Source organism: Girardinichthys multiradiatus, chromosome 10 (assembly GCF_021462225.1).
Source record: "Girardinichthys multiradiatus isolate DD_20200921_A chromosome 10, DD_fGirMul_XY1, whole genome shotgun sequence".
Lineage (NCBI taxonomy): Eukaryota > Metazoa > Chordata > Actinopteri > Cyprinodontiformes > Goodeidae > Girardinichthys > Girardinichthys multiradiatus.
In genome coordinates this window covers 2,489,161-2,507,901 of record NC_061803.1, presented here as the reverse complement: position 1 = coordinate 2,507,901, position 18,741 = coordinate 2,489,161, and the positions used below count along the sequence as shown (strand labels likewise).

Here is an 18,741-nt window from a genome sequence, read left to right as displayed (position 1 = left end):
ATGTGTTGGTTTATGTCATGATCTATTCACCTTTTCTCAACAGCAATATACTGAAACAATTTTTGTCTCCATCTCACTTGTATACGATTGTTTCCATTGTGCCACATAATTCTTATCTGTAACCAGTTTCTATGTTGAATAATTAGGCTTTAAAGCAGGTAAAATAAGCAATGAACATTTTCTCCGTTTAAATATTTCTTATAAAAATGCGTAAATAAAATTCACACCAGATGTTGGTAACTATCAAATAATCCTCAAATAAAAAGAAATCAATGGAAATAACTTCTCAAAAAAGTACTCGTACTTGTCGTCTTCTGGTTATTGGGACAGGGTCGCGGTGGGAGCAGTCTCAGCAGAAACACCCAGACTTCCCTTTCTGCAGACATCTCAACCCAGCAGGGAGACATAGTCCCTCCAATGTGTCCAGGGTCATCAACTGGGCGTCTTCCAGTGGGCCGAGCCTGCATCTAGGGGGCATTTGAAACAAATGCCCAAGCCACTTCAACTGACTTCTCTTGATGTGGAGAAGCATCTGCTCTGAGCTCCTCCCGGATGGCTGACCTTCTCACCCTATCGCTAAGGGAGTGTCCGGCCGCCCTGCACAGGAAGCTCATTTCAGCTACTTGTATCCGGGATTTCCTTCTTTCGGTCATGACCCAGAATTCATGACCGTCGGTGAGGTAAGGAACGTAGAGTGACTTGTAAATTGTGAGCTTCACTTTTGGGCTTAGCTCTGCCACAACAGATCGGCACGGCATCCGGATTACTGTGGCAGCCGCACCGATCTGTTTGCCCATCTCTTGCTTCATTCTCCCCTCACTTGTAAACAAGACCCAGAGATTCTTAATATCCTCCACTTGAGGCAAGAACTCTCTTAATTGATGGTCTATATAAACATTTCTTATTTCTACTACTTTGAAATAGCAGGTACACTTTTTCCCAATTTGTATAACGTTTTCAACTGCAATGGTCTTCAGACTAGGGTCATAGACTGAGAACAATAAGCTTACTAGAAGACGTAAGGCAAGACAAGGGGGAATGAGAAGGCAGGCTATGGTTCAGGATCAAAGAGCAAACAGGGAAGGCTTGGTCCAACAAGGGTTTAGCATTGGCAACTAGGTCATACACGATAAGTTAATCATGAAAACTACTGGAACGCTGTGGCAAAATGATCAGATAATTGTGCTGAGCTACATGGCCAATAACAAACCATGACACCTACGACACTAGTTAGTCCTACTACAATTTACTGAAAAAACTACCAGCATTTAAACCCCCAGGATTTGATTTACTTAGGTAGTAGGATTCCCAGGGAATCTCGTACTTTCTTTTTCCATGGGGGCAATGGCAATGGCGGAAGTTATGAAGAATATTGCAAAACACTTTCATTCCAGCAGATGGCATTACTCCTTTACTCTGCATAAAAGCAAATTATTTTTTGTTTCAACTGATAATTAACAGATGATGAGCAGCTTTAGAGTTGTACAGAAGATTAATTCCCTCCATTATTCCTTACATTGCATTGGATCCATAAGCAGGAAAAAACTTAAATCATTATTTTACATTAAATCTTTTTATCAACCTGCATCTGGCCAGAGTTGCTGCTGTATAGCTGCATGATTAATTCAAAAGAACTACTAAACACAGACTAACACACTTATTTTTCTTTTATTATCATCATCATCAGGTAATCTCATATCAGATACCTACAGAACATGTTTTTAGTTAAAAAAAATTATTTATTAGAATAAAAAACTGATAATCAGTCCAGAATTACAGGGAATGGATATCTTGACTGTACAATTATAACAAAATATTTATCTAAAAAAGAAGCTGGTTAGACAGTGGAGCAAAGGATGGCAAGACATGAGCTTCTGGGAGACTGCATCCAAACCTGGTACTATGGTCTCTCCTGCAGAGTTGTCTGCATAAAACTTTGAAAAATTCAAAATATTAAAGTTATATTAAATACCAATTAATGTGTAAGGAGTTAAAGATTGGCTCATGAATTCATAAGAAAAAGAATAAACATGCAACTGAAATTGATATTTTTCTGACCCGAAAGTTCCCTGTGAAACACCTGTACAAGGTATACTTACAAGAACACGTAAAAACATGTGGAATCATACCTAAAACTGCAGATGCAGAAAACATAAATTGAAACACAACACATCAGTTAATGTGAGTGAGGGGCCCACAGAGATGGATGATTTTATTTATTTGAACAAAAACTACTGTATTTTAACTTGCAGGCAATAAAGATGACTTAATGAAATAAAACGACAATAGTCTTTAGTTAGATAAGCGATTGGTAAATCAGAAATTATTATAACATATATTCGCTTTACAGTACAAAACTGCAATTGGCTGCTACAGTATGTCAACTACATTGGTATTAAATAAATGTATTTAATACAGAATAGGATAGAAAATCCTTTATAGTCCCACAATAGGGAAACTTGGGGTGTGTCAGAAAAAGCAGAAGGCAATGAAAGCATCCAGCTTCATACATCACTAAAACCATTGAAAATTACCAGAATAAACACTATAAAGAACTTATCAGGAAAAAACAGGAGTCACAAAAAGTTTAAAGATGCTGTATAGTAAAGGAGAATAAAAGGCATATACCGCTTAATTAAATTAGAGGTGCGACATCATCAGGTGACATTGGTGACAGCATCAATATAAAAGCTTTTTGAGCAGATGATAAACTGTGCCATGCAATATAAAACAAATAAAACATAATCTCCATTATTTAGTAAAGGAGCAGTGAAAGTAACTGCCAACGATTTCAGGAAACCCAGAAATATATGAATAGATGATGCTTGAAGTCGCAAAATGTCAGAACTTAATTACTGCTTTCACTGAAACCTGAAATTCTATGGAATAGTTCTTTTATTGGTCTTGTGGGTCTGTGACTAGAGAACACCACAAAACTGTACAGAGTTCCCACTGCTTTGCTGATTGCAAATTTACTTATAAATGTCCAAGTCACAAAGAACTAACGTCCAACGGTGGAGGGGCTTTGGGAGAGCTGGTAGCACCTGTCTTAAAAGCTCAGGTAAATTTTAACAAAACCAAAGTTATTTATGCCTAATAACATAAACCAGAATTACAATCTGTTGGGGATTAAACCCTGGTGTCCTGTGTGACAGATAGGGACATGCACCACTCTGCTAAGGAGGACAACTTGACTTCAATGACTGTTTGCAGTCGACAACATGGGCACCTCTGCTGTACAGTAACATTCCTGAGAGCACGACAAACAGTTGCCTTAGAAGGATTTTCTGCGTCACCTATTATACAAACAACTGTCACCTTCAAGTGAAATGAAACTGGAACACCGGTCTTCAGTGAAGAAAGCTATAAAAAACATCAATTCTGTAAGCTAAAATATTTTAAAACTAAAATATAAAAATTAACCTTTAGAAAAATGCTAAAACTGACAAATGAAAACTGTTGTTCTTAATGAAAGAGCAAGGAAATTTACAGCCAACTGTAGCTGGCCAGTTTGAGCATTCAGACCTCAGTTATTTTCCCTCCAGTGTGGGTTTTCATGTGTCTGTTTAAATGTTGTTTTCGGCTAAATCTTTGTCCACATAGATCACCACAGAAAGGTTTCTGTCCAGTGTGGATTGTCATGTGTCTGTTAAAACCTCTTTTTTCAGTAAAACATTTTCCACATAGATCACAGCAGAAAGGTTTTAGCCCAGTGTGGATTCTAGCGTGCGCATTTAAATCTCCTTTAAAAGAAAATCTTTTTCCACATAGATCACAACAGAAAGGTTTCTGACCAGTGTGGATTATCATATGTTTGTTTAAACTTCCTTTTACAGTAAATCTTTTCCCACACAGATCACAACAGAAAGGTTTCAGACCAGTGTGGATTCTAATATGTGACTTTAAATTTCCTTTTCCATTAAATCTTTTTCCACACAGATCACAACAGAAAGGTTTCAGCCCAGTGTGGATTGTCATGTGACCTTTTAAATGTGCTTTTTGGGTAAATCTTTGTCCACACAGATCACAACTGAAAGGTTTCTGTCCAGTGTGTATTATCACATGTTTGTTTAAACTTTCTTTGACACTAAATCTTTTCCCACATAGATCACAACAGAAAGGTTTCTGTCCAGTGTGGATTCTCATATGAGAGTTTAAATTTCCTTTTCCAGTAAATCTATTTCCACACAGATTACAACAGAAAGGTTTCTGCCCAGTGTGGATTTTCATATGAGAGTTTAAATTTCCTTTTCTAGTAAATCTTTTTTCACACAGATCACAACAGAAAGGTTTCTGTCCAGTGTGGGTTCTCATGTGATCTTTTAAATGTGCTTTTTGGGTGAATCTTTGTCCACATAGATCACAACAGAAAGGTTTCTGTCCAGTGTGGATTACTTTATGTGTGTTTAAACTTTGTTTTCTAGCAAATGTTTTACCACAGTCTTCACAGGTAAAATTCACTCCTGTCTGGACTTTCCTTGGTGATTTCACATTTTTCTCATCTACGACACATTTCTCACTATACTGCGAGCCTAAAGACCCCTTTTCTGAATTAATCATTTCTTTTTGAAGAAAGCGACCATGAACAAACTTTTCTGCAAACTCAGACGAGCTAAAAGGTTTGTTGATGTTTCCATCTGATTCAGGATCTCTGCTCTCCTTCCAATGTTTCAGCTCTGAGACAGGGTGCTCTACATCAACGTCATCTTCATCCTTCTTAGTCTCTAAGGAAATGGAACCATGTCTGTGATCTTGTATCATGATGGATTCTTCTCTGTCCATCTCTTCTGGAAGCTCTTCACCTTTAATTTTGTCTTGATAAAGCTGTGAGAGCAGAGGAGACTGTTTATCATCCTCACTCTTTATGGGAGTAGCATTGGCTGAAAACCTGATGGCATCAATCTCCTCCTTCCCATTGAGCTGCCCTCCACCCAGACTGATGTAGACTTCCTCCTGTTCCTTCTTTATGTGGTAGGGCTTTAGGTCATGTAGGTCAGCACAAGGTCTGTGGTTTACAGGAGCTTCTTCTTTAACCATCAGCATCTGCTGAACATCTGCAGAAAACATTGTAGAAACTTAGAAAATTAGAAAGTTTTTTTTTTTTTAAAACCTGAAATGGTACAGAGAATAAGCATTTAAACCAGGAAGAAACAGATGTCTAAAAGTGCATAAAAAGACACACAAACATATAAAATCTGTCAGCATTTGCTCAAAATGTTCTAGTGCTCTTACGAAAAGGGGCTGATTAAGACAAGTATGTCTTGACTTTCGTTCTGAGGCCCACAGAAGCAACCAGAAAGCCCCAGCAGAGACCCTGAAGCGGTTCTCTCCACGACCTGAAGGAAAGGTATCAGAACCGCAGTTCGGCCAAGCTGGCTAAACAGACGACCCCCCAAAGTTACTGAGAGTAGCTGCAATGCAAGTCCCTTTGTTTGCAAAGTGGTCCCAGTCGACCACTTTGCTTCCCAAAACAAGCACTCTTTGGAACCCCTTCTTCCAACAGGATGAAATAATCTAAATAATGTTTATTCCCTGAAGTCTGCTTTGTGTTAAGGAAACCTGGGCATTTAATGTCTACCAAACTAGCTGCTCAGCTTATTTGAACAGGCCTCTCAGCATCGAGGTCAATAATCATATGTTCTGTGTTATGTTTTAAATTTAAGAGAACTTTATTTAAAGGGTGATTTTAAACACAGACCGGCCATAATGCGCCGTCAACGCTTATGCATTTTGATCCTTGTATTAATAGTATTTTAAAGGTACACATTTGACTTTTGAGAAGTTATAGACTTTCCCTTGTTAGCTCAAACTGCTAATGGCTAGCGCTAGTCAAGTCGGGGTTACATGTGACTCGCCGCCACCTTATGAGTCCATAGGTCTCCTCGTCACCAGGTAAGGGCTAGCTAAGAATCATTTATCAAGAAAGATTGTTAGTTTCCAATCTAGGAAATATTTCCTAGATCCCATTCCACATAATATTTCCTTGAATATTATTGTACTAAAAAAAAGACAGTTAAACACCATTTAGAATTAGTAAGAAGGTAGCTTTTATTCAGCAAATCGCTCTTTAAAATATTATTTTAATAAATTATAATTTATCTGATCTTGCATTATGATCGGTGGTTTGAAGGAATACCAAGTATTGTTGTCTAAGTTAGTTCAAAGACTAACCTAACCTCATTTCTTTAATTCCCTTGTCCATATTTTATATAGTTCATTGGTATTTCCTATTGTCTCATGTTGCTTGGTAGTTTTAATTGAGTTCTAGTACAGTAAAGCGTTTGTTAACTGAAATATGTTTGACTTTGAGTTGAATTATTTTTGTTAATACATTTTTCCATTTTAAGAAATTGTGTGAATTTATAACATGTGTGCAGTTTTGCTGTTCAGTAATGCCAGAGATTGATTCACCCTTTTCTCTATTGTCCTAATACCACCACCTTATTGGGCTGGTAATCACAGGACACCACTTAATCTTTTTAAATCTATGACTTAATTATTAAGCATAATCCTTCATGTTATATTTTTTTTTACCACAAACATGGTTATAAGAAAGTAATGAGACCCCTCCACTGATGGAAAATTGTAATTGGGAGGTGTTCACTCTAAGTGAGAGCAGGGAGCATAGGAGACGAGGGCAGGTGGCCACTTTGTTTCATGATTTACTAAAGTGTAAAAAGGTGTTCCTGGGGAAATTTGACTAATGCTCTTCTGTCTGTATCCATGTTGACAACCCTCTAGACAACAGGGCAAAATGACTACAGGTCCTTCTAAAAAAATTAGCATATTGTGATAAAGTTCATTATTTTCCATAATGTCATGATGAAAATTTAACATTCATATATTTTAGATTCATTGCACACTAACTGAAATATTTCAGGTCTTTTATTGTCTTAATACGGATGATTTTGGCATACAGCTCATAAAAACCCAAAATTCCTATCTCACAAAATTAGCATATTTCATCCGACCAATAAAAGAAAAGTGTTTTTAATACAAAAAACATCAACCTTCAAATAATCATGTACAGTTATGCACTCAATACTTGGTCGGGAATCCTTTTGCAGAAATAACTGCTTCAATGCGGCGTGGCATGGAGGCAATCAGCCTGTGGCACTGCTGAGGTCTTATGGAGGCCCAGGATGCTTCGATAGCGGCCTTTAGCTCATCCAGAGTGTTGGGTCTTGAGTCTCTCAACGTTCTCTTCACAATATCCCACAGATTCTCTATGGGGTTCAGGTCAGGAGAGTTGGCAGGCCAATTGAGCACAGTGATACCATGGTCAGTAAACCATTTACCAGTGGTTTTGGCACTGTGAGCAGGTGCCAGGTCGTGCTGAAAAATGAAATCTTCATCTCCATAAAGCTTTTCAGCGGATGGAAGCATGAAGTGCTCCAAAATCTCCTGATAGCTAGCTGCATTGACCCTGCCCTTGATAAAACACAGTGGACCAACACCAGCAGCTGACACGGCACCCCAGACCATCACTGACTGTGGGTACTTGACACTGGACTTCTGGCATTTTGGCATTTCCTTCTCCCCAGTCTTCCTCCAGACTCTGGCACCTTGATTTCCGAATGACATGCAGAATTTGCTTTCATCCGAAAAAAGTACTTTGGACCACTGAGCAACAGTCCAGTGCTGCTTCTCTGTAGCCCAGGTCAGGCGCTTCTGCCGCTGTTTCTGGTTCAAAAGTGGCTTGACCTGGGGAATGCGGCACCTGTAGCCCATTTCCTGCACACGCCTGTGCACGGTGGCTCTGGATGTTTCTACTCCAGACTCAGTCCACTGCTTCCGCAGGTCCCCCAAGGTCTGGAATCGGCCCTTCTCCACAATCTTCCTCAGGGTCCGGTCACCTCTTCTCGTTGTGCAGCGTTTTCTGCCACACTTTTTCCTTCCCACAGACTTCCCACTGAGGTGCCTTGATACAGCACTCTGGGAACAGCCTATTCGTTCAGAAATGTCTTTCTGTGTCTTACCCTCTTGCTTGAGGGTGTCAATAGTGGCCTTCTGGACAGCAGTCAGGTCGGCAGTCTTACCCATGATTGGTGTTTTGAGTGATGAACCAGGCTGGGAGTTTTAAAGGCCTCAGGAATCTTTTGCAGGTGTTTAGAGTTAACTTGTTGATTCAGATGATTAGGTTCATAGCTCGTTTAGAGACCCTTTTAATGATATGCTAATTTTGTGAGATAGGAATTTTGGGTTTTCATGAGCTGTATGCCAAAATCATCTGTATTAAGACAATAAAAGACCTGAAATATTTCAGTTAGTGTGCAATGAATCTAAAATATATGAATGTTAAATTTTCATCATGACATTATGGAAAATAATGAGCTTTATCACAATATGCTAATATTTTGAGAAGGACCTGTATAGTAAAGAGAATTGGCCCAAGTACTGAACCCTGTGGTACTCCACGATTTATTATTTACATGAACAAACTGGAATCTGTCAGACAGATAAGATTTAAACCAGCCTAGCGCTGTTCCCCTGATCCCTACAGCATATTCCAGCCTTTCTAAGAGAATATTATGGTCGACTGGATCAAATGCAGCACTGAGATCTAACAGAACCAGAACAGACACAAGTCCATTATCTGAGGCCATAAGAATATCATTAGTGACATTCAGCAGAGCTGTTTCAGTGCTATGATGAGCTCTGAAACCTGACTGAAACTCTTCAAACAGGTCATTGCTGTATAAATGTTCACACATTTGATTAGCAACTATCAATTTTATTTAAAAAGAATCCCATAAGACAAAATGTGGGTAGGTTTGCTAATGTTTTGATCAAAGCCAATTGAGTCTAAGATAGCATTAAACGCTATATTTAAACTATCACTTTCAGTGTCAACATGAATGTTAAAATCCCCCACTATAATAACTTTATCTGTTTTTAACACTAAATCAGATAAAAGGTCTGAAAACTGATCTATAAATTGAGAGTAAGGGCCTGGTGGACGGTACAAAACAACAAACAGAAGTGGTTTTAATGCTTTGCAATTTGGATGAGGAAAACTAAGGATTAAATATTCAAAAGAGTTGTAGCTATTGATTGGTCTGGGACTAATCAATAAATCGGACTGAAAGATGGTTGCTACTCCTCCTCCTCGCCCGGTATTTCGAGGAATGTGAATATTTAAATAATTAGTAGGAGTTAACTCATTTATAGTAACATAATCCTCTTGCTGCAGCCAGGTTTCTGTGAGGAAAAATAAATCAATCTGATTGTTCTTTATTTTTATGAGATTTTATTGATTTTCTCCTCTTAGATTATTTTTTAATCCCTTCAGTTTGGACACTGTGTCGTAATAGGGTAATGCCGCTAAACATGTTGTCGCTGGTCAGATCGGGGAGGGGAGCAGAGAAAATTACGGAGTCCGACATTGTTTTAGCAAACTTACACACCGAAGCAACACTAACTTTGGTGACCTCCGATTGACGTAACTAGGTGTCATTACTGCCAGCGTGAATAACAATCTTACTGTATTTAAGCTGATCCTTAGCCAGCAGTTTCAGGTATGATTTGATGTCGCCCGTTCTGGCCCCTGGCAGACATTTGACTATGGTCGCTGGTGTCTCTAGGGCCACGTTTCTGACTATGGAGCTGCCAATTACCAGAGTTGGCTTCTCAGCGGGTGTGTCGCTGAGCGGGGAAAATCTGTTAGAAACGCAGACGGGTTGGTGGTGACCTGTGGGCTGGGATCTAGGACTATGCTTTCTACGTACCGTCACCCAGCCGGCCTGAGGCGCCAGCTGTGCGGGCTCTGCTGGAGGACTGCTACGGTGAGCTACCCTCGGTGGCTCCGTGCTGGCTAAGGGGCCTCGACTATCTGCTGGTTTTTCAACAGCGCGGAGCCGGGCCTCCAATTCAGACACCCTCGCCTCCAAAGCTACAAAAATGCTACATTTATTACACGTCCCATTATCACTAAAGGAGGTAGAGGAGTAACTGAACATCTGACACAGAGAGCAGGAGAGAGGAGGAGACTCAGAGAGAGAAACAGCAGAACAGGTAGCCATGGTGGAGGTAAAGCTAACGCTAAGCTAACAACCCCTTACCACTACTAGAAAAACCGTGTAAAACACGGAGAGTCCCCAAACGTTAAATGCAGCAACAGAGAATATATGTTTTAATGTGCTTATGTATTAGAACAAGTCACAGATATCACAGTAAAGAGAAATTAGATCAATCAAGAGAGCTTTCACAGACCAAACAATCCACCAAGTGCAACAGTGAAAACAGGAAGTGACGAATACACCTTACCACACCTCTTCTTTTAAAGCGTAATCTCTATTGACTCAATTAGCTAAAGAGATATTTTAAGAAAACACTTATTTAAGGACAGTGCAACTGAGACCTTTAACCAGGCTTACTCTTCCATTTTCATTTTGTCCTGTAACTCAGTAAATGAGCTGGTAGATAACTCCTATTCTAAGGTGTCAGACATCAGTGATTCCATTGCTCCCATTAAGTAGTGCCGAAAAGCCGAACGGAGGTGGCAAAAGACTGGTTCACCCCAGGTTCACTACGAGATTTATAAAGAGATACTTTACAGATATAACTTTAAAAATGCAAGGAAATCTTTATTTTCTGAAATCATCAAATAATATATATAATTAATTAGCATTTTATTGCATGACATAGGCATTTGATCCCCTACCAACCAGTAAGAATCCCGGCTTTCACAGGTCTGTTAGTTCTTCTCTAAGAAGCCCTCCTGTTCTCCACTCATTACCTGTGTTAACTGCACCTGTTTGAACATGTTATCTGTATAAAGACACCTGTCCTCACACTCAAACTTCAACCTCTCCACGATGGCCAACACCAGAGAGCTGTGTAAGGACATCAGGGATAAAATAGCAGATCTGCACAAGGCTGGGATGGGCTACAGGAAAATAGCCAAGCAGCTTGCTGAGAAGGCAACAACTGCTGGTGAAATTATAAGAAAGTGGAAGAAGTTAAAGATGACAATCAATCTCCTCAGTCTGGGGCTCCATGGAAGATCTCACCTCGTGGAGCATCAATGATCATGAAGAAGGTGAGGATCAGCCCAGAACTACACAGCAGGACCCCCACAGACCAAAATCCTAGAGGAAACGCTGAAGCATATTTAATATTTTCCCCTTCAAGAAATGTTTTTGGACAAAAATTGCATTAAAATAAAGAAACGATTTTTAAGTCTATATCTATAGATAGGTTTGAAGTTGTTGAAAGCAGTGAAAAGAATGAATTAATGAATACATCAGTATTTAATTGAATGGCTCAGAAATCAAACGATGACGTCACATTATTTATACATTGAGTGACAGCACTTTAGTCCAATGGTGACACGGAGTAAATTAGTAGGCAGTATTGCAAGCTAAAAGGAAACGAGGCAGATTAACTGAAAGTAGCAGGAACGTTATGTTTGAGCTTTCTCAGCTTCCTTAGTTCTTGTGCTGCGCAAGCGCAGAACTACAGAAACAGATATAGTCAAAGACCCAATATGTCTAAACCCCTCATTCTCGTATGAAAACGAGCAACAACTTATTTTTGCAGCCTCTTTCATTAACACAATTAAGCTTAATTAGTTTCTAAGCAAACTTCGATTTATGTCGAAGCTCAACTTACCATTAACAAGATGGCGGACGCGGGTCGTTTCTACCGAGTAACGACGTGTTTACTGTTTTACGTCTATAGGGTACATTTGGGCTTTAAGAAGCTAAACCATTAATCACCTAATAATGTTCTGAAGCCATAACTGACCAGAAAACGTACAAACCTAATCTGTGCAGCAGAACTTTGGGGTTAAAATCAGCCTCCAGGATGTTGTTCCGCAGCTGATCTTCTTTGTCCTCTTCAGCCGTTTGGGAAATCTCTCCCACTGCTGCACTCTGCCACCGTTTGAGCTGCTGTCTCCTCATCTTTGTTGTTGTTCTCTTTAAATGATCCTTTAACAGTTACTGAGCGGTTAGAGATCAGCTTCGATCCAAACCCAGCGAAGAATTTCTTCTTCTTCTCCTTCTTCGCTGTTGGCAAACACCAATTTGGTGCATTACTGCGACCAACCGGTGAGGAGTGTGAATCAGGACGCTACAAAAGAAATATGACCTGATCAACTCTGAGATGCATACAGGTCCTTCTCAAAATATTAGCATATTGTGATAAAGTTCATTATTTTCCATAATGTCATGATGAAAATTTAACATTCATATATTTTAGATTCATTGCACACTAACTGAAATATTTCAGGTCTTTTATTGTCTTAATACGGATGATTTTGGCATACAGCTCATGAAAACCCAAAATTCCTATCTCACAAAATTAGCATATTTCATCCGACCAATAAAAGAAAAGTGTTTTTAATACAAAAAATGTCAACCTTCAAATAATCATGTACAGTTATGCACTCAATACTTGGTCGGGAATCCTTTTGCAGAAATGACTGCTTCGATGCGGCGTGGCATGGAGGCAATCAGCCTGTGGCACTGCTGAGGTCTTATGGAGGCCCAGGATGCTTCGATAGTGGCCTTTAGCTCATCCAGAGTGTTGGGTCTTGAGTCTCTCAACGTTCTCTTCACAATATCCCACAGATTCTCTATGGGGTTCAGGTCAGGAGAGTTGGCAGGCCAATTGAGCACAGTGATACCATGGTCAGTAAACCATTTACCAGTGGTTTTGGCACTGTGAGCAGGTGCCAGGTCGTGCTGAAAAATGAAATCGTCATCTCCAAAAAGCTTTTCAGCAGATGGAAGCATGAAGTGCTCCAAAATCTCCTGATAGCTAGCTGCATTGACCCTGCCCTTGATAAAACACAGTGGACCAACACCAGCAGCTGACACGGCACCCCGGACCATCACTGACTGTGGGTACTTGACACTGGACTTCTGGCATTTTGGCATTTCCTTCTCCCCAGTCTTCCTCCAGACTCTGGCACCTTGATTTCCGAATGACATGCAGAATTTGCTTTCATCCGAAAAAAGTACTTTGGACCACTGAGCAACAGTCCAGTGCTGCTTCTCTGTAGCCCAGGTCTGGGGAATGTGGCACCTGTAGCCCATTTCCTGCACACGCCTGTGCACGGTGGCTCTGGATGTTTCTACTCCAGACTCAGTCCACTGCTTCCGCAGGTCCCCCAAGGTCTGGAATCGGCCCTTCTCCACAATCTTCCTCAGGGTCCGGTCACCTCTTCTCGTTGTGCTGCGTTTTCTGCCACACTTTTTCCTTCCCACAGACTTCCCACTGAGGTGCCTTGATACAGCACTCTGGGAACAGCCTATTCGTTCAGAAATTTCTTTCTGTGTCTTACCCTCTTGCTTGAGGGTGTCAATAGTGGCCTTCTGGACAGCAGTCAGGTCGGCAGTCTTACCCATGATTGGGGTTTTGAGTGATGAACCAGGCTGGGAGTTTTAAAGGCCTCAGGAATCTTTTGCAGGTGTTTAGAGTTAACTCGTTGATTCAGATGATTAGGTTCATAGCTCGTTTAGAGACCCTTTTAATGATATGCTAATTTTGTGAGATGGGAATTTTGGGTTTTCATGAGCTGTATGCCAGAATCATCCGTATTAAGACAATAAAAGACCTGAAATATTTCAGTTAGTGTGCAATGAATCTAAAATATATGAATGTTAAATTTTCATCATGACATTATGGAAAATAATGAACTTTATCACAATATGCTAATATTTTGAGAAGGACCTGTATGTGCACTGTCTGTTACTGAATTATAAATGAACGTTTTATCTCTGTGTTTTCTCTCTAATGAAGTTAAATCAACAACAGCATCAGGTAAAATCCAGGGTGGTATTATCATTAGTGGCACTGATATCTAAATTATTTATTTCTAACGCCTTTGCTTTCTGTACGATTGTCCAACCAAATATTTTTTAACTGTTCTTTTTTTCTCCCTGTATGTTTGTAAAGTTGCCTGCATGGGGTGGTTTTAACTTTGGCCCTGCAGATTAAACCAGTAGTTTGACAGCTGATTCTTTCTCCCTTATAAAGGCATTTCACCCATCGGTATGGAGGACCAACTCTGACATATTTAAAAATATATACAGAAAGAAATAAATGCTCAATATTATAAATAAGCATACAATTAAATGCACGAAAAATACATTTAATAAATAAATGTAGGCAGTAATTAAATTATACTATGAGACATACATTTATATCTCTTAATTAGCTTCTTTATTTATTCCCCTTTATAATTACCTTATTTATTTATTATCCACTATAAATTTAAACTTTATTTATTAACTACTTGTTTTTTATGTATTTATTTATGTGTATAATTTAATATTTTCTGTCTGTTTATTTCTTTGTATTTTTTTTACTCTATTTGTCCCTCATTGTGCAAATGAGGAGGAGCTGTGTCTTCAGGGGTCAACCTCTCCCTATTGATTGGTTACAATTAGCTGCCTATCTCCAATGTACATGGCTTTTCCCCACTAAAAACTAATTGCAAACAGTCAGATATACTGATAATTGAAGTCAGATGCTCTAGACACGCGTCAAAAACGCTCCAGAGGCGCGTCTGAGCAAAGTGTGGACAGATGAGCGTTGAGAGGAGCTACCATTGGTGATTTGTTTTGCCATCTCTTGTGTACAATGGCAAATGGCTTTATCTGCTAAATAATGACAGGACTGGCTCAAACCGCGACAATAATGCCCCTTTTTCCACTGGTTTTAGGCGCTGCGGCTCCGCTCCACTCAGATGGGGGGTGGCAGGAGAAGCAGCAAGGAGAGATGCTGCAGTTTGGGCTGGTGAAGCTCCAGAGATTGCCTGAAGAAGTTCCAATTTTATGAGGACATATTTGTCTCAGCCATGGCAATAATAAGGATACAGACTTTAAAGCGCAAAACTGCTGACTTTTGACTGCTGTAAAGTTAGTTTTAGGTTGGATATTCATGCTCCGCGGACTTCCTCCTGTTTGATTCAAGGCAGACAGTCTGATTACGGGCAGCTGCTCTCTGCCTGCTCCCTCCTCCAGCAGGCGCTGGTGTGCGGTTAAGGACCGTCAATAAATGTCAGAACCAAACACGCTGTTTCATGGTCACGGTGGTGTTGTTTTGTGTGTTTTGTGCGTCCGAACAGCTGATTTTATGTGTGATCAGCTGGGTTAGGATGTTATTAAATGCAGCGCTGTGTAACTCAGAAAGCTGATTTGTCCTTTTTCTTTTATTTCAGCCTTCAGATGTGGTTTATGATATTTAAATAGTAAAGTGGCCCTTCCCTCTCATGATAAAATATGTCACACGTCACAAAACTGAGCTTCTCTGATTGGTTGACGTGCTGCGTCAACCTCCAAAAGTTCAGATTTCCGAACTCTAGCGTCTGCCGCTTTGGAAGCTCGAAACATGCTTCAGACGCTTGAAATCTGAAAACACACAGCGCTTGATGCACAAAACGCATCATAACGCACCGCGCCAGACGCGTGAAGCACGCTGCAGGACCTCTCGACGCCCCGAGACGCGCGTCCACCATAGACTTTGCATGAAAACCAGACGCAGCTGACGCTTAAATCGCGTTCAGTCTGAATCCCACATTAGCTAATACAAAATGGTTTGAGCATTATTTAAAAGATAAGTTTAAGCTAATTTAATAAATTCAATAAATGGTGCAGAAACGTAAATGTCATAGATAAACACTACTCTCTGGAGATCCTGATACATTCTCGGTCTTTTCAATATGCCGAAATACTGCTGTGTTTACCACCGGTAGCAGCTACTGGCCTTCAGCTAACCATCATTGCAAACAGCTGAGTTCACATTGTGATGGATATTTCAGCTAAGCAAATCTAAAGACTGTCCTCCCAACATTTAGCCAGAATGTTTTCACTGCACTATAACTTAAGTAGAATTTTCTCACATTACATTTTCAATTCAATTCAGTTTATTTATATATTCGCCAATTCACAACACATATCTCAAGGCACTTCACAAAAGTCAGGTATATACATTCCAATTAATCCTAATCATTGAACAGTGCAGTCAGACTCAGTTATTTATTCAAATTGGAGAAAAGGATTTTCTATCTAAGGAAACCCAGCAGATTGCATCCAGTCAGTGACTTGTAGCATTCCCTCCTCCCGGATGAGCATGTAGAGACAGTGGACAGTCACTGGCGTTGACTTTGCAGCAATCCCTCATACTGAGCATGCATGTAGCGACAGTGGAGAGGAAAAACTCCCTTTTAACAGGAAGAAACCTCCAGCAGAACCAGGTTCAGTGTGAGCGGCCATCTGCCATGACCAACTGGGGGTTTGAGAGAACAGAGCAGAGACACAAAAAGAACACAGAAGCACTGATCCAGGAGTACTTTCTATGGGAAGGAAAAGTAAATGTTAATGGATGTAGCTCCTTTAGTCGTTTCATCTAGAAAGAAAGAACAGATAAACTCTGAGCCAGTTTTGAAGGTTAGAGTCTGAAAGAAAGCACATAGAGTCAGTCACAGTAGAAGCTCAGTCAGTAGTTATGTCTAGGAGAGAGAAAGGGTTAAACACTGAAAGACAGGGCCATGTGGATCATCTGTAGAAGGTGAGCATTAAGTTGTTGCCAGCAGAAGCTTGGACGATGCCTCTCTCCAGAAAGGTGTCACAGGTAGACACAGAGTCAGGCCAGGTGTAGCTTCCAGGAAGAGAAAAGAGAGAGAACATCAAGTTTAAAGCTGAAATAACAGCAAATAATGCAAAATTGGAGAGTAGTATGAGAATGTAGCAGAGAGAGTGAAAGTGATCATGTCCTCCAGCAGCCTAAGCCATTAACAGCATAACTACTGAGATAGCTCAGGATAAACTAAGCCACTCTAACTATAAGCTTTATCTAAAAGGAAAGTTTTAAGCCTAGCCTTAAAAGTAGACAGGGTGTCTGCCTCACGGACTAAAACTGGGAGCTGGTTCCACAGGAGAGGAGCCTGATAACTAAAGGATCTGCCTCCCATTCTACTTCTAGAGACTCTAGGAACCACCAGTAAACCTGCAGTCTGAGAACAAAGTGCTCTGTTAGGAACATATGGACCAATCAGATCTCTGATGTATGATGGAGCTAGATCATTAAGGGCTTTATATGTGAGGAGGAGAATTTTAAATTCTATTCTGGATTTAACAGGGAGCCAATGAAGGGAAGCTAAAATAGGAGAAATATGATCTCTCTTTTAAATTTTCATCAGAACTCTTGCTGCAGCATTTTGAATCAGCTGAAGGCTTTTAACTGCATTTTTTGGACATCCTGATAGTAAAGAATTACAATAGTCCAGCCTTGAAGTAACAAATGCATGGACTAGTTTTTCAGCATCACTCCTTGTCAGGGAACAAACAGTTAGACAAAGGACAAAAGTATACAAGAAATATCCTCCATTTATTCTTCCATGAAAGTTGACAAAAATCCATCAAAAGCACACAAAAAAATCTAGAAAAATGGGCCCATAGGAAAGAATCAACCAACACCTAACCTAAACTGACAAACCAGGACTGACTTCTTACACCAAACACAAGGGAATTTAAACATACAGGCTAGCCTACATGAAACAACGAAGGGAGGGACAAGACAACTAAGACAAACAATAAATAAACCTAAACAACTAATTCACCCTTACAAATCATAACTACAACACAAATATAAAAACTACGACATTCTAACACCAGTTTTTAAACAATGGAGCTTTTAGAGTTTGACAGCTTCTCCAGAGTTAAGTCCCCCTTTTTCACCAGCCTGATGGCTTCCTCCACTTCCTGGTGTCACGTCACATTTGCTCCCACCAGCTAGTTCCTTCCACCTCAGCAAAAGAAACAAACAATTAATAATCTGCACAAACATAGGCTGTTTACTAACTGTGTGCACCCAGCTTAGCAAACATCCAAAATACTACAAGAAAGTGTCATCATACAAATATAATGTGTAGAAGAAACATTAAAATACTAACACTGTGAAATAGCTGGAGGAACCTCCACACTCCTGGACAGGATATTTCTAATTTTGGAAATGGTCCGGAGGTGAAAGAAGGAAATCCTAGAAACCTGTTTAATATGGGATTTAAATGACATGTTCTGGTCAAAAATAACACCACGGTTTTTTACTTTATTATCGGAGGTCAATTTAATGTCATCCAGGTTAAGTGATTGACTAAGCAGTTTCTTTTTTAAAGACTCCGGTCCAAAGACGACAACTTCTGTCTTGTCTGAATTTAGAAGCAAAAAATCACAAAAGTCATATAGTAAAGAAAATTGACCCAAGTACTGAACCCTGTGGTACTCCACAATTAACCCTGGAGTTTACAGATGATTTATCATTTACATGAACCTAGCGCTGTTCCCCTGATCCCTACAGCATATTCCAGCCTTTTTAAGAGAATTTTATGGTCGACTGGATCAAATGCAGCACTGAGATCTAACAGAACCAGAACAGACACAAGTCCATTATCTGAGGCCATAAGAATATCATTAGTGACTTTCAGCAGAGCTGTTTCAGTGCTATGATGAGCTCTGAAACCTGACTGAAACTCTTCAAACAGGTCATTGCTGTGTAAATGCTCACACATTTGATTAGCAACTATTTTCTCAAGAATTTTAGATAAGAATGGAAGATTGGATATAGGTCTGTAATTTTTCAAGTCATCTCGATCAAGCGAAGGTTTCTTAAGTAAAGGTTTAATTACAGCTACCTTAAAAGCTTGTGGTTCTGATCCATTTACTAAGGATAGATTAATCATATCTAAAATGGGGCTGGTAATCAGAGGGAACACTTTCTTAAATAATTTGG

The 18,741-nt window shown here is 39.8% G+C and overlaps 1 protein-coding gene and 1 long non-coding RNA gene across 3 annotated transcripts in view; one reads left to right on the top strand and one right to left on the bottom strand.

The window, feature by feature from the left end:
* The window catches only part of LOC124874998, a 33,569-nt gene extending 18,507 nt beyond the window's left edge, over window positions 1–15,062 (top strand). The window contains exon 3 of one of the 2 annotated variants that reach the window (XR_007039933.1): window positions 14,675–15,062. This is a non-coding gene — a long non-coding RNA (uncharacterized LOC124874998). Of the gene's footprint in view, window positions 1–330; window positions 622–14,674 lie in introns of those variants that run through there. The other variant, XR_007039934.1, reaches the window with a different exon arrangement.
* On the bottom strand, window positions 2,177–12,043 carry LOC124874993 (gastrula zinc finger protein XlCGF57.1-like). The gene is made up of 2 exons (XM_047376720.1): window positions 11,765–12,043; window positions 2,177–5,054 (listed from the first exon to the last, which is right to left on the bottom strand). Exons 1-2 carry the CDS (start codon window positions 11,904–11,906, stop codon window positions 3,520–3,522), a joined length of 1,677 nt encoding a protein of 558 aa, XP_047232676.1. The 5' UTR covers window positions 11,907–12,043; the 3' UTR covers window positions 2,177–3,519.
* Window positions 15,063–18,741: the final 3,679 nt, after the last annotated feature.

Excerpts from the sequence above, each read along its gene's own strand:
- LOC124874993 (XM_047376720.1), bottom strand. The coding sequence starts at position 11,906 with ATGAGGAGACAGCAGCTCAAACGGTGGCAGAGTGCAGCAGTGGGAGAG. Across the intron at positions 5,055-11,764 it reads AGTTCTGCTGCACAGATTAG|ATGTTCAGCAGATGCTGATG; the intron begins GTTTGTACGTTT and ends TGTTTTCTGCAG.